We start from the raw sequence: 26,575 nt of genomic DNA, 5'->3' as shown, positions 1-26,575 counted from the left end.
TCAGGCTGCAAGTCTCATCGAACTCTGCTTACTCCTAAAGCAGCATACCCACCATTCTTGTAAGGCATATGACTTCCCCCAAAGAATCCTGGGAACTGTACTGTAGTTTTGTAAGAGGTAAACTACAGTTCCCATGATGCTTTAGGGGAAATCATGTGCTTTCAATGTATGGTGTGTTTGCAGCCTCAGTAAATATTCATTTTGGGGGTGAGGGAGCTGCATGGATGTAAGTCCTTGCAGGGTGGACCATGAGAAAAACAAGAGCTATGCAGGAAGGAAACTGCTCTTAAGTGGCAAGTGTAAAACCTGAGTCCCAGCATGCACCATAAGTACAAACCTCCAAAACAGAAGGTTTAACAGGAAGGAGGCAACAGGAAATGGTATGGTGTAATTTTGAACTCAGGTGATGCTGTGCTTTTAATTGTTGGCTTTTCATGGTAAGGCAGCGCTAGCTGAGTGGTTATAAATTCTGAGAGGGCATTAATAAGGGGTATTTTCTTCTAGTCAGAATAGGCTATGTCAGAAGATGTTTGCTAGTTGGCTGGTTGCCTTTGCATCCGGTAGTTCCATGGGGCCTTCTTTCTGGAGATCAATGTAAAGGAATTATTATGTGGAACCTTTCTCTGACTAGTTTGTCTGTACTGACTGACTTTAATCCTTGTGTGAGAACAGCTATAGGGAAAATGCTTATTCCTTATTAATATGAGACCTGTATATAGCCACAAGCTATTCACATTTACTTGGAAGCAACTCCCACTGAGTTCAATGGAGTTTATTCCCACAGAAATATGCATAGAGTTTCAAGATTAATATAATAATGGTCTTATTCCTGAATCTCCTTGGTGTCTGTCTCTCTTTTTTTAAAAGGCCATTTTATTTTCCAATCATGTGTGTTTTCTCCTTGTGCCAGTATAACTGAAAGACAGCTGAAGATGGAGGCCTGTATCCATTGTGTAAAAGTTGAAAGCTAGCTCTTAATGGCTAGTATAAGTTTGGGGACAAATCAAGGTAGTCTCTGTGTGGCCTTGCTATGTGAAATTGAATGGTTGGGAAGGCTGGAAGGGAAGTCCTTAAGTACCTAGCTTTGAAGAAATATGCTCTAGGAACCAGGCAAGGTGTAAATTTTAATTGAGATGGATATTGTCTACACTGTATACATTCTGTTTCTTTCCAGCTGCAATGGATGACTGGAATAGCAGTAATGCATTTATCCAGAGGCTGGATTTTTCCAGCTGTGGAGAAGACACTGAGCTGGAAGAGGACAATAGCTTGCAAGAGGAAGAGCTGAGGAATGTCACCCCTCAGAAAAACTGGGACTCTGGAGACTGGAGAATAAACCACTCTGTGCCGGTTACTCCACAGAGGCAGCTAGATGATCTCTCTCTGACTTTCCCAAAGTCTTGGGCAAGTCCTGTGAGGGAATGCAAGGAATCCTTGAGGAAGAAAACTCTCCCTTTGGAGGATTATCCTGGAACTCCATTACACTACATCACATGGCAAAAGCTGCAGCTCTGTGATACCCCACATACTCCCAAGGTAAGATGGTCTCTAGTATATGTTATATGACATATAATTGATTAGTGCGGTGCAAGAATCTTGCTGCGTTAATCATACTTTCATTTTATCAGACTGGCTGAAAGATGTTCAGAGTGTTTGTGAGCATCCTTCCTACAAAATTATATTGTTGATGTACGTAAAGCCCATATTTCCTCCAAAGAACTCAAGGTGGCATACTTGGTTCCCTCTCCATGTTACATTCTCACATTCTCACAACAATCCTGTTAGGTAGGTGAGGCTATGAGCCAGTGGCTGGCCCAGGTCCGAGGTCATCCCGTGAGGTTCATGGCTGGAGTGAGATTTGAACCTTGATCTCTGAGGACCTAGTTAGACACTCTAACCACTATATTTAGTATTATATATAATACCATTTAGCCATTTAGTTTTATATTTGCACTCAAAACTATGCTTAATCTTAACTATGATTTATGGAAACAAACCAGCTTCATAAACCTACTATGATAGTAATGTGAGGGCATGTACACACTTGCATGATAATGTGGGTTCAATGCTTGATGCAAGTGCCTTTTTGGGGTGCTGTACATACAACATCATCCCCATATTGTCCCTGTCCCATGCTATTTGTCAATCTAACGCACATTTTGCTGGAACGGTTATAATTGCTTTGTGACGAGAATGCACTTCTCAAGTGCTTGCTGCGTATGTGTGTACACAGAGCACTTTCACAGGTCACTTTCTATTGGGGCAGACCTGCTGACATCGTGGGGCTGTGCCACTCCCCCCCCCCCATGGTTAACTTGACTGTGAATGAAATTGTCAAAATAGGAAGCTGTACAGTAACTTAGTCGCCTCCGTATACCAATATATATCCTGGCATATCAGTAATTCAACACACCAGTTTCCAGCCCTTCTCTTTCAAAAGACTGCAAAAAATAAATTAAAAAAAAAAGGTCTGTGGAAACACTAATTCAGGGGAGGGGAATTTGAAAACACACCCACTTGCTTGTACAGACAAGATGGGTAGTAGCTGCTGCTTTAGCTGATGCCATTGCACAAAGGTGTGTACAACTGCAAACTGCAATGTACTGTGGAAAAAACGACCCCTGTGCATTTCGAAGGCTGCATGTGTACACAGCCTAACTTAAAAGACCCCTTTTTTGTGTTTTAAATCTGTATGTTGACAAAGATCCTATCTGACAGGAAGTTGAAGCTAAATGTTCGCCTGCAATTTGCACAGGAGGAATAGCCACTGTGGTGCCCTCTAGCTGTTGCTGGACTCCTCGCTCCCACTATCCCAACGTTGGGTTACATCAGCCTTTCCCAACTAGTGGGCCACCAGATGTTGTTGGACCACAACTCCCATCAGCCTCAGCCAGCATTGCCAATGGTCAGGAAAGATGGGAATTGTGGTCCAACAACATCTGGTGGCCCACTAGTTGGGAAACGCTGGGCTAGACGGACCTTGGTGTGATTTAGCAAGGCAATTCCTTATATTAGTAACATATTAGCTCTTCAAAGCATAACACAGGGATGGGGAACCTGTGGCCTTCTAGATGTTGTTGGACAGCAGTTCCCATCGTCCCTGACCATTGGCTGATGGGAGTTGGAATCCAATAACAGCTGGAAGGCACCAGGTAGTCTACTCCTGGCATAACAAGGTATTGCTTAATGTGCTTTGCAAAGTATTAGTGAGTTTGGGAATAACTCACATTTATTGTCCTTAAGAACTTTCTGTTTGTTGCAGATTGAGCAGTTGTAGGGCCCCAATGGACTGGAGCGTTCTCCATTGACTACCTGTTGTGTTTAATCTAGAGCCTCTTAACCAAGACAGCTTTCCCTTCACCTGTGGGGAAGTTCACCTCCAAAGGGATGAGAAACTTGCGGTTCACTTCTTATGCCGACGCCGAGGAACCTTCCCCAGCTTCCTTAGTTAACATTAATCCATTTACACCCGAGTCTTATCGGCAGATGGTTTTCCATCCCAGTGGCAAGAGGAAAGCCACAGGGGAGCTGTGAGTGTTTTTCTTAACAATTTTCTTACTTGTATCTTCTGTTGGGTGTAAATGGGGGTACTGGGGTAGCCATCTTGTAGCCCATTGGTTTTCAAAAGTATGTTGTAGGAGCTCATCACTGAGAAAGTTAATAATGGCAGACATTCTACTTATGAGACCATGTCTACTGCTAGTTGCTGACATTCCTTTGCAATACACAGGGTGTTCTGAAAGATGCCTTCACATTGGGTCATGAAGGGCTGGCCACACTGAGCGAGCCCCCTGCAATCTGAATTCCCAGCAGAGGCTGCGCAGTCATTTATGGAGGAGGAACATGTACCAAGTTAGGCCACTGGTCCATCTAGCTCAGTATTGTCTGCACTGACTGGCAGCGCCTCTCCAGGGTTTCAGACTGTTGATCTTCCCAGTCCTACCTAGAGATGCTGGGGATTGAACCTGGGACGTTCTGCACGCAAGACAGATGCTGTGCCACTGAGCTAAGGCCTTTCTCCAGCTCTGGGACATTTTTTCAGAGCAGGAGTGATAACTACTCCCTCATGCCAGCAGTTCAAATGGCAGCTCTTCTTTGCAAGATTGTTTGCATTTCTAATTAAAAGTTCAAAAATGTGTTTTAGCTAGCTGAAGATCTTGTTAAAGCTTACTGTGTTTGTATAAAAATCAGTCAAGACAGCTGCCTGAATATTTGGTCTCTCCTTGGGCACATCGCTGTGAAGGTGAATCCTTCACTTCAAAATGTGCTGTTACCCCACTGTTGGGGATGCTGTAGCTCCCGGGTTTCCTGCATCAAGGAAGGAGTTGGATAAAACTGTCATGATTCCAGGAGCTCTTGGCAGAAAGGTTCTCTAACAGTAGGAAGTTTGAAAGACAGTGTCTTAACCCAAAGAGGGTTCCTCTTGTCTTTCCTGCGTGCAAAGGAGAAATTCAGCAAGTGTGTGTTGCTCAATAAAAGCTCCATTTTAGCAGCCTCTCTGTGCGACACTCTATCTGTTGAAGCACACAGCAGAGCTAAGAACTGGCAATCTTCCTGGAGGTTAGGGTGGAATGCTGAAAGAGTTCCACATTATATCTGTTCCTTAGTGTTAAATTAGACTGTTTGTATGTTTATAAAAAATTAAATGAAAAATTAGATTAAATTCCATGGATAGCTGGGAGGACTTGCATCCAGAGAGTATTGTAGGAGGCAAGAGCATAATGGTGCTCAGCTGTAAGTTAGGATACTGACAGCAGGGAATGGCACATCTAATCTGCTAACCTACTGTGGAAAGATGGTTTCAGCCTTCACTGATCCCACTGACAGCTGTCCATTGTCAATAAGTAATCAACTGTAACTAAGCAATCAACATAGCACCAGTATATGAGCTGGGATGCCAAAGGCCGGCCAAGAAGCTTAGTGGTTTTCATATCAACTGCAGGAGTTATTCCTGCATCTGCAGACATGGGAGAAAAAAAGGTGCTATTTAAATTAATATCTCTGCAGAGAGGAATGGAGAACTTCATTTGATCTGCATTTTTAACCTAACCTTCATCTCCCAGACTGATAACACAGAATGGAACATAACTATCTTCTGGATTTTGCACTTTTCTGAATTTTGCAATGCACCTGGTTTAAAAAAACAAGTACTAAGATGCGTTAAATGCTTTATTTTAGGATTAAATATGTTCAGAATATAATGTGATAGCATTCTATTTAAGTACATATTTAAATGTGTATTTACAAATTTAGGAGAGACTTTAAAATGACAGGTTAATACAGAAATGGGGTGGGACAGACTTAGGAATAAACACATGCCAAATTGACATGAATTGGAAATAGACTGATCTGTTCATCCTTATCTGCAGGCCTGTCAAGAGTTGGATGAGGACTGCCTTTCAAGCCAGTTTAGGAGTCTCAGGTTTCACAAGACTAGAATTGCATTTCATGTGTTTCCAAAGCCGCATCGTTACTCCATGTGTCTGCAGATGTTGGGGACTGCATTAATTTGAAATCTGAATTGATCCTAAACTAGAATGTAAATCTCTGTCAATTAAGAGCTGTAGTCTCTGTGTTCTTAGAGTGAATTTGCTTGTGGTCCCGTATGCTTATGCAGAAATGCCTGCCTAAATACTTCATAGAGCTTGAGCCTGAAGCTGGTGTTTAAATATTTAAATAGTGAAACTGAAGGCTTATGACTTCTGATTGCACTAAGATGCTTCTTCATGTGATTAAACTTATCATTGTAGGAATGATCCCAGCCAAAAAGGGAGCCAAGTGGAACAGGGGTTGCCAGCCAAGGTGAGTAGCGTGTTTGTTTAGGAAGGTGCAGAAATACCATCATGACTGTAATTTTACCTGTTTGATACTGAAGGAGAGAGAACAGTGTGCTGGCCTAGAGCAGGCAACAAAAGTATGACTGTAAAACAAAAAATAATCTTAGGACTGACTTTAATTGTAAACTTTTGAAGAAAACCCATGGAAGAGAATAATGCAATAGTTATCACATCACCAGTTACTTAACTGATTTAAATGACAACACAGTTTAGATCCAAATTATGGGTTGTATCAAACCAAGTTCTCCGATAGTCCCATTGAAATAAATATGTTCATTTATTAAATTATTAGTTACATTGACATAAGTTAACCATACCCATTGAAATTAATGGATCTGCTCTGCGTTTGATTAACACTGGATACAACCCTATCTATGCCTCAGTCAAAGGGGGCTTTCAAAAACTGAACAAATTCCAACTTACACAAAATGTTTGTTAGCTTTAGGGAAGGTATGGAGTAACTAAACTCTTAAGTTTGACCATATAATGTGCTCCAGGCTCTTCTTCTAATATCCTGGTGGAAATGTCCCCTCTTTTCCATTTCTATTTATTTTGCTATCTGGCTTATAATAAATTAAAGATCAATTCAAAGGATACTTTCTTGGAATCGATAACAATTAAAGAAGCCAAGTGAGGCCTCTGTAATACACAAGAGAATGGTGAGTATGTGTGTACAGTACAGACTGTGTTTTAAGTTTGAACCTCATGCCTCCTTTGGTGATGGAGGGAGGAAATAATGCAAAACCTGGTTATAATGTGAATCTAAAGTAAGACCCCACCCTCAAGCATTGTCCTTTATTAGTAGTTTGAGTCTTTGAAGCTCTTCATGATCTTCCTTTTAACTCAGGCCTTTAGCCCTTGCTGTGTAATGTCTTAGTTATTGTTGTTTGGGTTTTGTTTTTCTACTGTATGTTTTTAAAATCTGTTTTATGTTGTATGCTTTAAATCTGTTTTATATTGTATGTTTTTAAATCTGTTGCCCAGAGACTGCTGAGTATGAGGCGACTAATAAATGAAATAGTAATAATAATTCATGTAGATTCCCAGTTAGCTGTGCAACGACCAGTGATGGTTGGAGGCAGTGATGGCCACTAATCTGGATGTGATTTAAAAGAGGATTAGACAAATTCATGGAGGGAAAGGCAATGCATGATGGCTATGCTGGTACCTCCATAGGCAGAGGCGGTATGCTTCCAAATACCAGTTGCTGGAAACAGCAGGAGGTGAGACTGCTCTTGCACTCAGATCCTGCTTATGGGTTTCCCATGGACAACTGGTTGGTCACTGTGAGAACAGGATGCTGGACTACATGGGCCATTGGCCTGATCCTGCAGGCTCTTCTTGTGTCCTTATGTAACCCTGTAAGTGAGGTCAGCAATGTAGTTGTGGACTGAATCTGAGACAACTGTGGCTTGCTTAGGGCCTTCTAATGAGTTCATGGCAGAGGTGATAGGAACAGGGGTCTTCTCTGGCTCATAGCTCAGTGTCTTGACTTCAGTGATCCACTAGGGACAGGGTATTGGGCAACTTTGCAGATGTAGGAGGCCTAGAACTGTTATCGATCATTCAGAATTTGGGCACTGTGTGTGTGCAAAGAAGAATTTCTGCTTCTGTTGCGGGACAAAGTTATTATCATTATGCAGACCAAGAGACAGAGAGGTGGAGATGTTTAGCACAGGAGTTATCCCCTATCCTGGGGGCCTTATCCACGCCTCCCAGCCAGGTTTTATGGCACTCCAAGACACTGTAGATTTTGGAAGAGATGATAACAGGGGGAAAAATTAAACTAGACAATTTAAACTTCTCTGATCAGCCCAGTGCTGTGATGGGGATGCAAATCATCCCCCGTCTCATTTCCCCCCCCTTCACTTGATCTTCATGGATCAGCTGAGGTGGACTCTTAAGTGTGCATGCATGCAAAAGTGTGTGTGAGAGTGACTGTAGAGTAGCCACACCCACTACTGGCCTTTGGTCTCTGGAGACTTGGCTAAGGATGAATGTGGCCTTTGGCCCAAAAAAGTGGCCACTCCTGGTTTAAAAGACTTATATCTTGCATTTATTCCATTTAGGACACCTTTATATGATCTGCTGCTCCCCAGATGTTGTGGGACTCCAACTCCTATCAGCCCTTGTTAGCATGGACAATGGTGAAGGATTATGGGAGTTGTAGTCGAAACTGTCCAGAGGCGGTTAGTTTGGGGAAGGCTGTTTCATTTCTCCCCTAGTAACTAACAATCAAAACCCTCTAACTGAAATTCTAATGAAGATAAAACCATCTACAGAGCAATTCAGTGGGGGAGAAAGCAGGAAACCTTACAGAATGTAAGCCTGTTGTCTTTCTGTCATTTTGCCTCTGGTGCACAAATCTTTCATCTGCTTCTTTTCCCTTAAGTATGTGCCATTATTAGTATTTTATTCCATCAGGATTTTTTTTGGGTGGTGGTGGTGAAGATGTATCACCTTCTACCAGTGAGAAACCAAACTGAGGGTGCTTCTAGATGGCTGGCTGTGGTGATTGTGTTCCTCAAGTATGCAATGTTGTTTGTTCGTTTGCAGCATCTACTCAACATTGTTGCCATCAGAATGCAATTCCTTTTCTCCATTAAATCTTGGTATACCCTTTGTGGGTGAAATTGGATAAATTTTGAAAATGACCTGTCTGCAATGATCCATTTGGAAAATAAGCCCCATCTGGAAGCACTCTGATTTTGAAATGTCTCTGGTACCCATTTTCCTTTGGAAAAAGTTGCATGTAGACATCTCTAACTTTAAGTCAGAAGTTGGGAACCTATGGCCCACCAGAAGCTGCTGGACTCAAACTCCCATCATTCCTGCCTGTTGGCCAAGCTGGCTGGGGCTGATGGGTATTGAAGTGCAATATCTGGAGGGTCACAGGTTCACGGCCGCTTTAAAAACTAAAACAAAAAACGGAAGGCTTCTTCACACATTACACTGAACACAGATAAGTTGTCTCCGTGCATGCATGAGCATTTGCATGAGTGATTTATTTAAATCCATTTATAAATAAACATCTCAGAGATTCCACAACAGACAACAATATAAACATACATAAAATAATTCTATACATTAATTTTGTATGTAGAAGCAATTTAAAATAGTTTATGTAATCAAGTCTGCACCTGTTGATTTGTACAGATCAGCTGTTGTGTACACACATATACAGCCTTCCCCAACTAGGTGCCCTCCAAGGGATGGCCTCCACTTTCCATTAGCCACAGGTGTCATGTCCAGTTGTTGGGGCTGATGGGAACTGTAGTTCAAAACATCTGGAGGGTACAGTCTCTGGGGGATGCCTAGGGCTTGAGGGGCTACTATTTGATCTGGGGATATAAGGCAGCACCTTCTCTTGTGTCAACCTACATGCCATGTGGTGTAAAAAAAAGCTTGTCCTAGTCCATATCTAACTAGTCAGACTGGATGAATTTGAAATGTTGGTCTGTGAGAGCATAGGAAGCTGCCTTATGCCAGGTGAGACTACTTGTCCATCTTGCCAGTATTGTTCGCTCTTTAACAGAGGCCTTTTGTATCAACTTGTACTTAATTTTTCTGCATGGAGATGCAGGCTAGTGAGGGTGTGGCCTAGTGAGACTTTGGAGGGCCAGACAGACAGACCTGGCGGTCCTCATTTGGCTCCTGGGCTTGAGGTTCCCCACCCATGTTTTAGCTGTTTTGAGCTGTGTTTTTACAGCCTAGGTCATTTGACGTGTGTTTAAAAACCAAGATCAGTCTAATTGCTGGGGCAAAAACTGAGGTAGCTCAAACTCTAACACTGCACATCATAAGAAAGGTTGTCAAATGGAAAACATCACTGCCTCCTTGACCCCCAAAGTAGATGGATCTTGCTTGACACCTCATGGTATGTACTGATGTTGTCACTGGATTGATGCTGTAACTTACACGAAGAGTGAATTATGCAGCCAGTTTGCTGGCCCACATCCAGCCCATCACTGCCTCCAGACACCAGTCTAGCACCTCAATTGCCTCTCCTGATCCAGATGGCACCTTGCCCCAAAAAGGGATATTTGCCACTCGGCGATAGTTATGTAATGCTTCTGGGTCCAAAGAGGACTTCTTAGGGAGGGGACATACCACCACCACCTCCTTCAAGGCAGATGGAACTCTCCTCTCCTCCAGTGAAGCATTAATCACTCCCTGGAACCACCCAGCCAATCCTTCACGACTAGATCTAAGAAACAAAGATGGGTAAGAGTCAAGGGGGTAGGTGGTTGGCCACACTTCTTCAAGCAACTTGTCCGCATCCTCAGGACCCAATAATGGAAACTGATCCGGTGCAGATGGGACAGTGCTCTGGATGCCTTCACCGGACTTGCTCTAACAGTGGCATCCAACACAGTCAGAACCTGAGTGATTTTGCCCCTATATCAATGGCCCTTTTGGGATTTTCCACTTTCCTGGAATGGGGGGGAGGAGTTTTCGTGATTTTCTCCTTCACCTGAAAGGGACAGAATGGGAAAAAGACCAGAGCACAGTGTGTTCAACAGGGTGAGACACTGCTGGAAGCAGTGTGAGAGGTTTTAGGAAAGATTGCTCATTGGTGCCACCTGTTGCATCAAATGTCGTAGGACTTGGGCTGTGTGCTGCCTTCGGATCTGTCCACCTGATCTTTTCGCTCAAGCCAAATTAAAAGGAAAGCCTGAGTTCATGCAGCAGTGGGTTTTTCTCAGACTCTCTTCTAGAGAGAGAAAGATGGATGTGCAGCTACCAGTGAGGGATAGCAAAGATTAAAAGCTCTTCACTTGCCACATTGAACAAAAGATGTTGGGAAATGAGAACAGGAAAAGGTGGTAAACATCCACAAAACCCCCAAACTGAACACGGAGGTGGCCTTCAGCTCTAGTTCATTTTTGCCCTGAAGACTTATAAATGCAACTTGCCATGACTTGCTAAGCTTTCAGGCTTGGTTTGCAAAAGAGCCACTAGCTCAGGACTGTCCCAGCTGTTGAGTGAGGAGAGATTCCCTTGTTAATATCCATCAATACAGTCTGTCTGATAATGGCGAAGCTGCTCCTGCTACGTTAAGCCTAGAAAGGGGCATGGAATTTCAAATCAGGTTGGGAAAAGGTTGTTGTTTTATTAAAGGGTTTCCAGGTTGCCATTTGGTTTATTAAAGGGATGCTGTATTGTACTATATTATTTGGATAATGGGGCCTTAAAGATGCTTGTTGGCAGTTTCGGAAGACTCAAGAGACACTGCTGCTGACACCACCCTTTAAGTGGCTTTTACCTCAGGCCAAATTCCCTAAATCTCCACCCCAGCCAAATATTCCCACATCCCAGTCCAGCTACTGGGCACAATCTGCCTCTGTACCCCAAAGCTCCTCTAGTTGTACTCCTGGTTTCAAGACCTGCTTGTGTGACCTTCCTCTGGGAAGATCTTTACACAGGGCAGCCTCTCAGACCAACTCGGATACCAGCTTCCTTTCATGATCTTCGCCACAAAAGTATGGACAGCCACCTGTTGTGCATGCTTTAAGTTGGATTCCTGCATTGAGCAGGGGGTTGGACTCAATGGCCATATAGACCCCTTCCAGCTCTACTATTCTATGATTGTATGATCATGGCAGTCAAAAGCAATTGCATGGCAAGGGGAGCATTATGGGCAAAGTCAGGCACTTTTATGTTGGCATGGCTGTTGGCAGTATTTTGGCTCAGTTTACCCTGAAGGCTTTGGTGTTTGTGTCTCTCCAAGTCTAAGTCTTGTCAGTGCTACAATCTGCTATAAGCTCTTAGCAAAGAAATGGTGGTAACACTACAGATCTAAATCTGAACTGCTGTGGTATATGCGTTTTGCAAGATGCTTATGATTGCATTCTCCCTGGCAAAATATATATATTGGGTGCAATTCCAATGCTCTTTGGCTGTTTCCCCCTCTCAAAAATCATGGCCAGCCCTCCTCTCCAACTGCTTTGACCCTGCAAGGGAAAAGAAATGATTTGGGAATTCTGTTTCTCAAACAGCAGTCCCATGCTACATAGCAAACTGCTCTTGAAACTAAGGGTATTTTTCAAAGCAGTTTATGAAATGGTGTGGCAGAATGATGGTCTTCTGCTGAAAGGGTGGGGGAAGGATGTAAAAAAACCCAGAACCACTGGGTGACCTCAAGGCCTTGGGCCCACCAAAACTAGCCTTTTGCATTATGGTATTGATTTAATAACTCTACTTTGTTCTAATGAGATTTGGAGAGGCCCTGAAATGCCAATCCTCAGTTTGGCTTCTTTGGCGTTGAGTACATTATTTAGACCAGCCTTTCCCAACCAGTGTGCCTCCAGATGTTGTTGGACCACAACTCCTATCAGCCTCAGCCAGCATTGCCAATGGCTGAGGCTGATGGTAGTTGTGGTCCAACAACATCTGGAGGCACACTGGTTGGGAAAGGCTGATTTAGACCATTAGATTTAGTGTGGGGGACCTTTGGCCCTTCCGATGTTGCTGAACTACAAGCCCCATTCAAAATGGCCAATGGTCAAGGAAGATGGGAGCTGTCCAGCAACATCTGGAGGGCACCATGTTGGTTATTCCTGGATGGACATAACTGCATCCAAGAACCAGAACTGAGGCCTTGCATTAAAAGGTCTCTTCGAGCCCTGCTCAGACTGTGATAGGCAATCAGTCTTTAACTCTCATGGGTTATTCTTGGCTACCTCTAGAGATTCCTCTTACGTGACAGCAACATGGTTTCCCGCTACAAGAAGGAGTTTTTGGAGCTGGAGAAAATTGGTGTGGGGGAGTTTGGTTCTGTGTACAAGTGCATCAAAAGGCTGGATGGGTGCGTCTATGCCATCAAGCGCTCAAAGAGACCCCTTGCTGGATCCTCAGATGAGTAAGTGACACACATTGTTGAACACACACACACACACACACACACACCTTGAAATGGATACAGCCTTGGCTGGAGTCATTTTCAATAAATTCCCGGATGGCCTTAGAAACTGTACCACTGCTGGTTGATCTTATCCTCCACCCTCCCAATTTTTTGTTAAAGTAGACAGTGATGGGTTGTTGACATTCTTTCCACTATAGGAATATAGGAATCTGTCTTATATTGAGGCACATCAGTGGTCCATCTAGGTCAGTACTGTCTGCACTGACTGGCAGCAGCTGTCCAGGATTTAAGATAAGAGTCTGTCTCAACCCTACCTGGAGATGTCTGGGATTGAACCAGGGACTTCCCGCATGCAAGGCAGATGTTTTACCACTGAGCTATGGCCCTTTGCCATGGGCTTTAAAGCAATGTTCACTATTTTATGAAATCCAGAAGCAAGAGTTGGAAGGGGCCTATAAGGCCATTAAGTCCAATTCCCTGCTCAGTGCAGGAATCCAAGTTACCTGGCAGATGGTTATCCAGCTGCCTCTTAAATGTCTCCAGTGTTAGAGAGCACATCACCTCCCTGGGTAATTGGTTCAACTGTCATACCGCTCTAACAGTTAGGATGTTTTTCCTGATGTTCAGCTGAAATCTGGCTTCCTGTGACTTGAGCTAATTATTCCATGTCCTGCACTCTGGGATGATTGAGAAGAGATCCTGGCTCTCCTCTGTGTGGCAACCTTTCAAGTACCTGAAGAGTGCTATCATATCTCAAACTACATTGAACATGCTCTAATATGCTTTCTAGTGAGTGTGTGGATTAGTGGCATTTGAGATTGGCCAGGTATTTTAAAAAGGTCATGTGAAAAGCAGACTGAAGCCACTTTTTTAAAAAGCTGATATCTCATACTTGTGAGCTACCAATTTTGCCTTGTCCCTCAAAGTCGGCCTTTCCTTTGTCTATGTCCAGCATTGTGAACTTGTCTTGATACATTTTGTGCCATAATATTTAATTAATTCCCCTCCCTTCCTCTCAGAAGGAGCCCAGGGTGGCAGACAAAAACACTAAAAGCCTTTAAAACATCTTAAAAACATTAAAGACTTTAAAACAAAACATATTTAAAAGCATATTAAAATAAAACATCTCAAACATCTTTAAAAAACAACTTTAAAAACATTTTTAAAAGCAATTCCAGCACAGATGCAGACTCGGATGAGGTCTCTACTTAAAAGGCTTGTTGAAAGATGAAGGTCTTCAGTAGGCACCTAAAAGACAACACAGGTGGCGCCTGTCTAATATTTAAGGGGAGGGAATTCCACAGGGTCGGTGCCACAACACTAAAGCTCTGCTTCCTATGTTGTGTGGAGTGGACCTCCTGATAAGATGGTATTGGCAGGAGGCCTGCATGTTGAACAGCATTGTTGTGCTCACCCCCTTATCTGAGTGATAAGACATTCACTGGAGGCTTATGACAATTTGTAATATTTGAGTTTGTTTGCAGTATAGGTGTCCTCCAAATGTTTTTGAGTCCTATCCAGCATGGCTAATAGGATTGATGGGAGTTAGTTCTAGTCCAAAATATCTAGAGGGCACCAGGTTGGGGGGGGCACAAGCTGAAGATTTCAACACAGCCAAAAGTCCACAGCACCCATAACAGATCTCCAAAGAGAGGCAGCCAGCACCTTAAAATTAAGATACACTCTTGCTGGCTTGGTTCAGGCATCTACTGCTACATGAGCAAGATTTCCAAACTCTCTCTTCCCCTCCCTCTTCCTCTTTGCAGTTTTCTGGCGACACACTGACCAATCTAGGAGCTGTGTACACACTCCCGTTTACCCAGTATCTACTGCATTGTCAGCACTGGATTTTGAATCTGTGCATACATGACATATTTAATAATACATATGTATCCATATCTCTTTTCAGAAAATGGGGGTACACAACGCTAATCGGACTCCACCCCTTTTTACTCTAAAACCCTGGTCGGATCAAGCTTGAGTGCATTTTTTTAAAAAAAAAATCCATTTCAGACAGATCTCACAACTGATTGGCAGATCAACCTGTTTGCCTTCCAGGTGTGTTTGCTGTTTGCTGCAAGCTCAAGCAGAAACAGTGATTGGCCCAACACTTTGCTGTGGGCAGTCTTGAAAGGTCTGAAGTCAGCAGTGAGGAAGGGAGGTGGTGGCCAGCAGAGGGCAGAGTCACTTCAAAACGCAGCCAGGAAAACCATTCTGGCTGCGATTCAAGCGACCCATGTACTCACAGCCTTACAAAACACTACAGTTAGACATGTTGTTAATCAAACCAGCTTCACCCTTATTGGAATCCTTGAGGCAGCTTAAAGTCAGTTTAAAAATGGTGTGTACAGCAGCTTCTCAGGAAGTTGGGGATGGACCTACAAGCATTATGTCAAATGTGGGTGTGTCCCGCATGGTTGCCTCCCACTTTCTGCCCCTCTGGCTCGGTATTGTCTACCCTGACTGGCGGTGGCTCTCCAGGGTTTCAGATAGGAGACATTTGCAGCCCTACCCGGAAGTGCCAAAGGTTGAGCCTGTTACCTTCTGCATGCTAAGTAGATGCTCTACCCACTGAGTTACAGCCCTTCCCAAGAGGCCCTTCCATTGTTTGTCTTTACACATAGACAGATAGATCAGCCTTTCCCAACCTTTGGGTCCCCAGATGTTGCTGGACTACCATTCACATCATTCCTCATCATTGGCCATGCTGGCTGGGGCTGATGGGAGTTTTAGTCCAACAACATCTGGGGAGTGAAATGTTGCGAAAGGCTGATCTAGATTACATCATTCTTAGCAAGGAACTGGGGGGGTGGAGAGGGTTGTATGCCCCCCTTCCAGTTATTTCTTAGTCATTGAGCCACTAACTTCCTAACAAAAAGGTACTTGCTGTTTCCCCCCCAAAAAACCACGAAGAGATTTCCCCAGCAGTACTTCTGGGTCCATTAACCCCCTCCTGGCCACACTAGCAGTCTTGCAATAATATCCTAGTTTGAATGATGGATCTTTCTGTCTATGTCTCTCTAGGCAAATGGCTTTGCGGGAAGTCTATGCCCATGCAGTGCTTGGCCATCACCCCCATGTTGTGCGCTACTACTCAGCTTGGGCAGAAGATGATCACATGATCATTCAGAATGAGCACTGCAATGGTAAGAGTATTTGGAGCATGGGGGGCTTAAAATACGGCTCAACTTCCCAAGTTAATTGAAGCTTCAAATCCACCTAAACTCTGTGAACTCCTTGTACTTTAGTGAGGGTAATGAATGCCCATGGACTTTGCAAGTCCAGACAAGCAAGGTAAGTGGCTGCCTGCCTGCTTTCTAAACTTGCAAAATGCCTTATGAAATGTAATAATAAGGTCTGTGGAGTGCACCAAATCCATGTGCGTTCATTGTACATGAGCAAGGGCCTGCCACAAATTTGGCTTCCCATGGCATATGCATATGTGTGAGATTCTCACAAGAGATTCCAATTTAGGAAATTCGCCTTGTGTGATGTCATCTTAAACACAGGAAGCTGCCTTATACCAAGCCAGGGCATTGGTCTACTTGGCTCAGTATCAACTATGCTGGCTGGCAGCAGCTCTCCAGGGATTCAGTCAGGGTTACCTCCCAGCCCTACCTGGAGATGCCAGGGATTGGACCTGGGACCTTCGGCATGCAAAGCAGATGCTCTGCTGCTGAGCTACGGCCCTTGAGTCCATAATGTTAACTTATTGGACCCTCTGATCGGGCACCATATTGCTTTTGTTCCCTACAGTCAGTAGTGTGCTTAGGGCCTGTTCCTGTGCTAGCCAAGCAACATGGGTGCCGGTTCTCCTAGGTAACTCCTTGAACCACTCTAATACAGGAGTGGAGGACCTTTTTCATTCCGAGGGCAATTGGTGGTTGGGGCAAAGGACATGTGCTCCTAACTTTGCACAGCAGGCTATAGTCCAGCCATGCAAACATCAGCAGTTTCTATACAGATACTTCTCCATCTAGGCAAATAAGAGGCATTGCTACAGCTCAAATTCCAGCTAGGCAAAAGAACTGAGAAGGGTATGGAGCTAATGGATCTTTTAAATCCCTACCTTCTAAAATGAGCAGTTTTTTGGGGGGGGGGCTGCATACAGGTGAGTAAGGAGCCCTCAATGCTGTCGACGCATGGCTTTCTTTCCACAGGTGGGAGCCTTCAAGATGTGCTTTTGGAAAATACAAAGACATCGGATTATTTCAAAGAATCTGAGCTGAAGGAGATCTTGCTGCAAGTTTCCATGGGGCTGAAATATATTCACACTTCCGGCTTGGTTCACTTGGATATCAAACCCAGTAAGCATTTCTCCTTAGTAATGGTTTAGGTGTCAAATGTTTGAACAGCATGCATGGTACATTGTTATACTGAAAAAAGTGAGTTAAACACAAGCTTTTGGGGTGGGGGGCTCGCCATGTTTAACTTGAAAACTTCACCCATCCTGGTTGAGAGCTCTGAAAGGTTTCTGCTTGCATCTGTCCTGAATCTGTATCAATAAGTTATTGAACTAAATTAGAATTTCAGGATTATTGGTTCTAAGGAGTAGGGAATTCTGAGCATTGCTAACTGACTTGGGCAGCAGTCCTAACCCCACTTGCCTGGTAGTAAGCTCCGCTGAATTCAGTAGGACTTACCTGGGACTAAGCCCCATTAAATTCAATAGCCCCACTGAGTAGACATGGTTAGGACTGCACTGTCATTCATTGCTGGCATATATCTATAACAGACAGAAAGCTGAAACACAGGAGTGGTGAACCTTTTCTGCCAAGTGGGTCAGATCTTTTATCTCCCTCCCCCTGGAGGGCCAAATCTGACAGGTGGGCAGGGCTGTTCACCTGATGTCACTACGACATCAAGTGATACTGTGCTTCAAATCCCAATTGTTGGAACTTCAAAGCACAGCAAGGAGCCGTTTGAAAGCCCTTTTGCAAACAGCCCCGTACTGCTCTTTAAACCTCTGAAAACTGGAGGTTCAAAGAGCAGCGCTGGGAGGGAGAAAGAGTTTCCTTTGAAACTGCTGCTAAAATTGAGATTTGTTTCCAAATCCATTTTAACAGTGATTTCAATGGAAACGGCTTCCCCCTCTTAGAGCATCCCCCCACCTTTGAAATCCACTAACAAGCCCTACTATCCTGATTCCTAGAAAACTCTGAAAATGGCCCCTCTTATGCTTTGCTTGAATCTTGGGACAATGATGCATACAGCCATAAAATCAGTCAGAGCCCCAGCAGAAAGGAAGTTCACCCGCATATCTGACAGCATTTGTTAGATTCCTCCCTTCCCCTGGATGGATTCACTAGTGAACATGCTCATGGAATGCAACCTGTATTGACTGTTGCCGGTGTAATCTGTCTGCATGGGCATTGCAAGCTTCAGCGGTGTTTTGTCTTGATTTACAGGCAATATTTTTATATGTCATAAGCTGGTTGGGCCTGCTGGTCCGGAGGAGAGTGACAGCGAAGACGATGGGTTTGCCTCTTCTAATGTGGTGTATAAAATTGGTTTGTAGCTTAACGTTTCTGTGCCTCTAATGCTAAATTTATTTGTGTTCTTCCTGAATGGTTCTTAAGGTGTATATACCAATCTCCTGCTGCTTCCAGGTTTCCAAATGGGACCCATTGAAGGCCATGATCACTGAGGGGCAGGTGGAGTGCTGGGTTCAGTATAGAAATTAAATTGAGTTCAGCAAGAATCCACTGCATGCTCATAGCCGAATGTGGGTGTTATACCCCAAGGCAATGTTTTCCATGCATAGAATGTATCCCACAAGGTAGTCCATGTGTTGAATCCTGCTTCAGTGGATGGATGAATTGCCCTTGCTTGGTCAGGGTGCTACTGCTGGGTTTGAGTAATGCCCTGTTAGGTGCCTTTAACGCTGCTTTGTGCCATGAAAGCATGTCCTTTGCAAAGCCTGTTAACTTTCTCTTTGATGAACAATGCAGACAAATACAATATATGAATATTTATTGAGTGAAATGCAGCTGTGAGCTTGGCACACTAAGAGGGCAGGTCAAATTTCAGCACTACCATGGTTGAGAAGTCCATTGTAGGTTCTAGGATGTAAGAAAAGCCCTGCTGGATCAGTCCAGCATTCTGCTCCTGCAGGGCCAACTAGATACCTGTGGGAAGCCCGCAAGCAGAACCTGAGTACAAGAGCACCCTCCCCACCTATGATTCTCAGCAACTGGTATTTGGGGGCATATTGCCTCCAATGGTGGAGACACAGCATAGCCATTATGGCTAGTAGGCATTGATAGCCTATCCTCTGAATTTGTTTAAGCCTCTTTTAAAGCCATCCATATAATGATGCACAGCTGATCCAGGTGATCTAAAACAGAATAAAGTGATTGGTGATGTGACTGCAGATCTTCCATATTCCACATGAGGTTTAGAACAATTCTTGGCATTAGATCATCTTGCTCCACATAATCTTTTTGCAAAGTTACTCACGATATTACCAATTCTGCTTCCAGGACATCTCTCCAAGTGTGAAAACCACTGATGCACAGAGCCCATTGGAATCAGTGGTGTTCATAATTTGTTTTACAGAACATTGGGGTCTTCTAAAAACTTTGTTGGGGAGGGATTGCTGTTGAATACGTAACTTGAATGCAGAGGTTTCCATGTTCAATTCCTGGCAACGCCACTTCGAAAAAAGTTCCCTACTCCTATTCTAGCAAGGGCCATTGTCAGATAGAAAAAAATCGGGGGGGGGGGCACACAGTCAGTTGAGGGCCTGATTTGATTTTTTTCCCCCCTTTGGGTCAATGGCCTGAGGGAAGCTTTTTGGAAGAGCATATATATCTTGCTCGCTTGCTCGCTCGCACACACGCATGCGTTGCCACCCTACTGCAGCACTCTCTCTCTCTGGGGAGGTGCTGCTGCTCCCTCTGCCTCAGAAAGGAGAGGTGAGAAGGCGCAAGTCAGCAGGCTCTTAGCTGCCTGACTGATGGTTTCAAATGTGTGCCTTTGAGAGGGGGGAGGTATTTGGGGTTCTGCTGCCCTGGCGGGATGACACTAAGCATCAGGCCAGATGGTGCTGCTTAGCTGCGACCCCCAGCTGCAAGTTAGAAGGATCAGATGATAGACAAGACTGCCTTTTGCCTGAGAGCCACTGCCAGTCAAAGTAGACAATACTGGGCTAGATGGACAGATAGGCTGACCTGCTATAAGCCACCTTCCTTTGTTATCAGGGGCACTTCACTGAGGACACTACTGACAGATGCAAGGAAATGGCTGGAACAAGTCATTAAATGCACGGTTCACATGGGGCAACTCTTGGTTCCATGGAGCTTGGCCAGCATGCTGCATGAACAGACGCCACACCCAAGACCACATCCTAGAACAGGGGTGGGGAACCTGTGACCCTCCAGATATTGCTGGACTACAATTCCCATCAACTCCTGCCATGCTCCAACCCACATCTGGAGGGCTGCATGTCCTCCATCCTTGGTCTAGATTTTTTTTTTGCGGGTGGGGGACAGAACACTTCTGTAGCACATGCTGGGTTTCTTTAGCGGACAAGTCTAGCTTGTCACTCTGAATTCAGGCACTCTGAATGTAGAAAGCTTGGGAAACCACTGGCGCGCATGATGCATTCCATGGCTCACAAGTTTTTCTTTATTAGGGGACCTTGGACATGTGACAGCCATAACTAATCCCCAGGTGGAGGAGGGCGATAGCCGCTTTTTGGCCAATGAAGTCTTGCAAGAGGTAAAACCATAAACTTTCTTTGGGACTTAACACAGAGGGACTTCAGAACAGGAACTACTCTTGACACTTCCCAGTAAAATTCCTTTTCATCCTTAGGATCAGGTTTGCCCAGTTCATGCTGCAACCTTGTCCACATAATTCTCAGAGGGGGGTAGTTAGGTTAATTTGTTGCAGCAGAAACAAGAGGTTTTTTGGGTACCTTAAAAATTAACATATGAATATATACACCTAGCTTTTGTCGCGGCTGGGAGGATTTTAAACAGTGAGGTCAGAGGGAAATGAAATGGAAAGAAAAAGTGGAAAGGTACAGGCAGTGATAATTGCAAAATACAGGTAATTAGTGACAGTTGTTGGTAACATAGACATCCGTAGCATTGGTAAGCCTATTAACACACACAGTGTGACTAAAAGTCCTTTGTCTTAGTTCAGTTCACAGGCGATAGCACTGAACCATACTGCCACCAAAAAGGCTTCTATATAAATTGTACTTGGAATTGAAATCATGACCCACACTACATTGAGGCCTGTACTGGCCAACTTATGCCTATAGAAAGGTTCAAAAAGGCAACTGGTCTTCATAGCTTGTAGTGAGAATATGCTAGAACGGGAGCAAACATAACAGAGCGTTCACCTAGGCATGTGGAAGTTGAAACGAAGGTCTTTGAACTACTTTGAGGTAAACTTCTCTCTCCTTCCCCACCTTTTGTGGTTTATTTAGCTTTGGTGCGTTACCTGGCAATATCTGAAAACATAAGTTACAAGGCTTATGTTTCAAGAAAAAAAATTATTTAGAACCTGAACAGTTTCTCCTTTAGAATCATCTGCTTAGTATCAAGGAGCTTCTGCAAATGCTTCTAGAATATTGTGGGGGTTGTTCCAATGAAGTTATCGGAGACTAATTATGTGTTCGAACAGCCTAACTAGACTTGAAGCTAATTTGTGTGTTTAAAAGGTATTCAGAATCTGCATATCTCATCCCTGGATTTTTGATTATGGAAACGTTCAAATTCATGCAAAATTCTCATCTCTAGAATATGTGCCATTTACATGGTGGGAAATTCTGATCTGAACATGACCTGACTTGCATAGGCATAAGACTGTATCTAACAGTGGCGGCTGGTGGCTCCATGTCAGTGGGACAGTGGAATACACTCTGAGTTTTAGTCTGAACTTTCAAGGAGCTGTCCAAGGTGCTGAGCAGGACTAGCATTGGGTATAACCCATTATTTCTCTTATGGCATCTGTTTTTAAAAATCTCTTCTACTTCCTCCCTAGCAATATTGCTACCTGCCAAAGGCAGACATCTTTGCCCTTGCGCTCACCATCTCTCTAGCAGCAGGTTGTGGACCATTGCCTGCCAATGGCACCATGTGGCATCACATCCGCAAAGGCAACCTTCCACTCATCCCTCCGCAGCTGTCGCGTGGCTTTACAGAACTGCTCAAGGTGAGCTTCCTTTGTGAATGTCCTTTAGGGAAGGGCTGTAGCTTAGTGATAGAGCGTCTGCTTTGCAAGCACGTTGCAGGTTTGATCTCCTGGCAGGGCTGGGAAAGGCTCCTTGTCTGAATCCTTGGAGAGCTGCTGCCAGTCAGTGTAGACAAGTTTTGTGCTGGATGGACCAATGGTCTGATTCAATATAAGGCAGCTTCCTACGTTCCTAGTGGGAGAAGGGCATTGACATTTCAGCACATCAGTAATGTGAATGTCCAGGCAGGACAATGGGGCAGACATCAAGGGCCCCACTTGGTAGAATGAGCAGGAAGATGCCCACATTAGCAAAACAGCAGCGATCACTGAGACTCTGGCTTTAGGAAAACAATAAAGCTTATATTTATTATGGGAAACATAAACTGGATAGGGAAGATCCTAGTTCTAGCTAACTAAAGTTGGCGGTGCAAAGAGCCATGCTTAATGTTAGAGAAAAAGGAAATATGTCTTCTCTCCCAGGGTAGGATTATTATTTTTTTATTTATGCGATTTATTTATTGCCGATCTGGCTGGAGACCCAGCCACTCTGAGCGATGTACAAAGTAAAGGTATATAAACATCACAACATCAAAAACCAAGCAATAAAACTAAAACAACCAGGTAAAAGCTACTACAGTAAGGTTCAATAAGGCTTCTAGCCCGTATAGTCCAAAAGGTGCGTCATTTGCGAAACCGAAAGCGGCACCTCCTCTCACTCTCAGCATCCAGTGTCCAGTGTAGTAAACAGCGAGGGGGCAGCACAAACAGGCCCCATGAAGACGCGACCAACAGGAAAGTTCTCCCCAAGAAGCCAAAGGCAAAGGCGCCGAGAGGCAAACGCGGCCGACACAAGGCGGAACGAACAAAGGTCGACACGGCAGGACAGCGGGGGCTGCAGGGGCATGCCCCAACCCCAGCAGCCATCGCAAAACCGCCGCAGCCAGCAACGCCGTCTCCCGAAGATAGGCCGCGGCGCCAGGCCCGCCGAAGGGCCGCAGCCCACCCCCAGCTCCGACCCGGCAAACAAGAAACGGCGGTGGTGGCGGCCCAGCGCAGGTGGAAGTCTCACATCGCATTTCTGATAGCTGGCGTCCAGGTCGGGTCCGAGGGTGACGGCATAAGAAGGGGGGAGGCTGCCCCGTATTTTCCAATGCATTGTAACCTCCAACAAGGGAGAAATTACCGTATAAAAGCCGTTCATTGTGGAGCTCCCTCGCCCGTAGCTGTTGCTCCTACCGCCATTTGTGTCTTATTGGATGAAGAGGGGGAGGAGCAGGAAATGAGGTCAGAAGCCCTAGGAGTATCAGTTTATAGATCTGAAGAAATGTCAGCACAGACTAGGTCAGAAAAACAGTCTAGGAAGCTTGGAGGTTCCCCCTCTGTCTATTCCTTCCCAGGCAAATCTCCAGCAAGCTTGGTAGCCTCTTTCCCAACACTTCCAACAGCGCAAACATAGCAGGGCAGGCTTACCACATATGTGAAGTAATACACAACGCAAGTTGCCATTGAAACACCCCCCTTCCTTAGAAAGCCATTGAATTCAGAGTTGTAAATTACACAACTGCATGGCTGAATGTAAAGCCTCCTTCCCTCCCTTTCTTTCTCTTTTTTTCCGCTTATTTCAGCTTATGATTCATCCTGATCCAGTTGCAAGGCCGTCAGCCACAGCGTTAACCAAACACTCTGTCCTCCGGCCTTCTCTTGGGAAAGCTGCCCAGCTTCAGGAGCAGCTGAATGTGGAAAGGTTCAAAATTGCCGTGCTAGAAAGGTAAAAGGTCATTTGTGCTCCAGTAGCAAAGCAAGATTTGCAAACCACAAAGACATTGGACTAGCTGGCTTGGAAGCCAGCTCCTCCCTCTCAAGGAGAACTTTTTCTAACTGCAACTATGGCTTAGGTCGGAAAAATCCCAGCCATGTCTTTTCCCTATCGTAGGCTTTTGATGCCTGGGTTTCCGCAGGCATCTGATACAATTCTTCACTGGGAGTAGTGCCTCTTCTTAGTAGGCATTACACAGACTGATTTAATGCAAGTTTTTATTTGCCCAGTCCTGGACTAATCATGACTAATCATGCTAATCATGCTGAGGGCAGGGCAAACAGAGGAAGGAGATTTTCATCCACACCGCACATTTAAGGCAGTCTTATACTGCTTTAACCATCATGGCTTCTCCCAAAGAATCCTGGGAACTGTTGTTTGTTCAGAGTGCTGAGAGGTTTGCGGAGATCCCTTAACAAACTACAGTTCCCAGGGTTCTTTGGGGGAAGCCATGATGGTTAAAGTGGTATAAGACTGCCTTAAATGTGCAGTGTGGATGTGACATCTTCCTGGCCCCTCCCGTTTGACCTCTGGACTTAACAGCCATGTTGCTAGGAGGCCAATAAAACCTATAGTCCATAAGGCAGAGGGGCCTCACGGCAGCACTGCTATAAGTGCATTCTTCCAAGAAAACACACTAACAGGTTGGAGGTAGCAGCAAGCCATCTCTAGTTATGATATATTTGACCTCTTACCTTCAAAGGCCCACCTGCAGCTGGTGTATGCATGGCTATGTTAAGCCAGAAGTGGGGAACCTCAGGGCTTAAATGTGGTTCTCCAGGCCTTTCGCCAGTCACACCTTCCCTGGTCATGCTCTGCACCCTCAATTGCCTTGCCTGGTTGGAATGTGTCCTTGAACTGTGACAATGCCTCTTGCTTGGCCAAATGGGAGATATTGGGGTGGATGGGCGTATAAACCTCTGGCTTTTGTGGGGCTGGAATGCAGCCTAGAGTACAAAGGTAAGAGTCGCATCTCCAGAAGGTTGCACATGAGGTACAGGCTGCAAAAGGCTCCCCACCCCTTCATGAGCTATTATGGAAAGACTCTGAAGAATGTGTTGGTCCCTCCACTTTCTTGACAAGCTACCCCCACTCCCTGGGTGGTTGCAGGGCTGTTGGCATGACAGGGAGTCAAGTTGGATACAGACTTCAGTTCTGTGTATGTCCTTGCATTCTGCTGCAGAAAATCACTGCACTGTACGTTGCAACGGTACCCTTGCACATGTTCAAACCTCTGTTCCTTGATCTTATGAGAGTACGGTGTTGACCTTGCCACGTTCCCTAAGCTTGAAAATGCTGTGCTGTTGGTAAATCCCCCGTCTTGAGAAATGTTCCCTGTACTTTTTTGCAACCCATGGAGTTGTTTTTAAGAGGGATAATTTTGTTAAATTGGGGGTCATCAACCTGTTTGGGCTTGGGGCCACATTTATAAATGGGAGAAACTGTTCCGGGCACCACAAACACAGCAACCAAGTACACACCACAACCTCTTCTGGATGTGGTAGAATGCTTATTTCAAGCCTAATTCAGCAAGGGGAAAGGACCCTGTGAGCACTAGGGAAGGCCTCTGCTGGCAGATTTGTTCCCGCGGGTGCCATGTTGGCGATCCTTGTGTTAAATCGAATCATATTCTCTTTTTCAGGGAGCTGAGAGCAGCCCGTCTTGCACAGAGCATCAAAAAGGATAGGTTTTTGGAATGTGTCAGGCCTAAAGAATCTGGAGCCAATTCAAAGCATCAGAACAGCAAGAAACGCCTGGTGGGTGGAAAAAATGCCCGCTCATTTAGCTTTACTGCTGGTGGCTATTGAGGACCAGGCTGTTCGGGCTTCTCAAATCACTGAAACTATAACCCCTTAGAAACAAGAGAGCCTGTTAAGATTAAAGAACTGTTATTTTTACCTAGTCCATCATCATAGTGCTGAGTCTGACTACCTCTAACTGATCATTGTTGTCCGACCTCTTTTTAAACCAGCGTTTTCTTCCCTTTTGCCCCAAACCTAGTAGGTATATTTTTCTCCCCAGCATTCTCAGAAGAGTGTACAACTCTGTTTCCTTTCTCTAGCTTTTAGGTTTGTTTTTTCTTAAGGCCTCTTGCACTGGTCACTTTAAAAAATCTAGGTTGGAAATAGCTATTAGCTGTGTTTCAAAAAGGGAATACTATTCAGGCGGTAGATGGTTTGTTCCCCTTCCAGTTGATGAGGGAACTATATGAGGCTGTGCTATTTAAGTCCCACCTAAAGAGCCAAGAAAGTAACCAAGACAAAAGTATATTTAAAGTTAACAGACCTGGGCAGGGCCCCTTTGAAATTAACAGATTAGCTCTATTGGCGGTGGGTTGAACAAAATGTAACCAGTATTTGGAAACTGGTTGTTTTTCCATGAGCATTAGCAGGCAAGATACAGGCTGGCTTACTTTTTTGTCTCCAGGATAGAGCACCTGCTGTTCTTAATGTGGGTGGCTGTCATACTGACAGATAAAGGATCTGCCTATTTGCAAGTCTCTGGGGTGGGTGATGGTGGTTTTAAGCACACAGGAAAGGAATGCTTTTTAGAACGCCTCAATTTTCTGGGGATTACATCATGTAGTGTTCATAAATAAAATAAAGTAAACTTTATGCCCCTCTCAAAGTACTAACTTCTGATGTGGTTTTCATGACTAAAACACACTGCTTCAGTGACTAGCCAAGTCACGAAGACTTGACCAATTAGAGCAGTGTCTTAGGGGGCTTCAAGTATTTATTTCACTATGCAAGTTCCTCAAACTTTCCTGAAGATGGTTTTACTTCTAGCTGCTGGACAGCACGAACTTCATCGCAGTTGAGAAACGATTCTCTTCTTTAAAAAAAACACAACAAAGTGACATCTCTG

At 44.6% G+C, this 26,575-nt stretch overlaps 1 protein-coding gene across 4 annotated transcripts; it reads left to right on the top strand.

Annotated features, from left to right (window-relative positions):
- The first annotated feature begins 279 nt into the window (after positions 1-279).
- On the top strand, positions 280-26,335 carry WEE2 (WEE2 oocyte meiosis inhibiting kinase). Of its 4 annotated transcripts, none has more exons than XM_061638761.1 (12): positions 280-380; positions 1,175-1,536; positions 3,331-3,530; positions 5,751-5,802; positions 12,527-12,699; positions 15,727-15,848; positions 16,863-17,009; positions 18,111-18,212; positions 20,339-20,424; positions 21,700-21,870; positions 23,517-23,659; positions 25,350-26,335. In XM_061638761.1, the coding sequence occupies exons 2-12, from the start codon at positions 1,180-1,182 to the stop codon at positions 25,513-25,515; spliced, it is 1,719 nt and encodes a 572-aa protein (XP_061494745.1). In that variant the 5' UTR covers positions 280-380; positions 1,175-1,179; the 3' UTR covers positions 25,516-26,335. The 4 variants fall into 4 exon arrangements, with proteins under 4 accessions (XP_061494745.1, XP_061494746.1, XP_061494743.1 ...); XM_061638762.1 differs by having other exon boundaries at positions 286-403; XM_061638759.1 differs by having other exon boundaries at positions 329-437.
- Positions 26,336-26,575: the final 240 nt, after the last annotated feature.

The sequence above is a fragment of the Rhineura floridana genome, chromosome 8 (assembly GCF_030035675.1).
Source record: "Rhineura floridana isolate rRhiFlo1 chromosome 8, rRhiFlo1.hap2, whole genome shotgun sequence".
NCBI classification, from domain to species: Eukaryota; Metazoa; Chordata; class Lepidosauria; order Squamata; family Rhineuridae; genus Rhineura; species Rhineura floridana.
Note: the sequence above shows the minus strand (reverse complement) of the source record. Positions and strands in the feature narration are given on the sequence as shown.

What these genes read in the sequence shown, in the direction of transcription:
- WEE2 (XM_061638761.1), top strand. Translation starts at nt 1,180, where the DNA reads ATGGATGACTGGAATAGCAGTAATGCATTTATCCAGAGGCTGGATTTT. An exon ending in CTTGCTGGATCCTCAGATGA is followed by an intron (nt 12,700 to 15,726) that starts GTAAGTGACACA and finishes ATGTCTCTCTAG; the next exon opens with GCAAATGGCTTTGCGGGAAG. An exon ending in TCAGAATGAGCACTGCAATG is followed by an intron (nt 15,849 to 16,862) that starts GTAAGAGTATTT and finishes TTCTTTCCACAG; the next exon opens with GTGGGAGCCTTCAAGATGTG.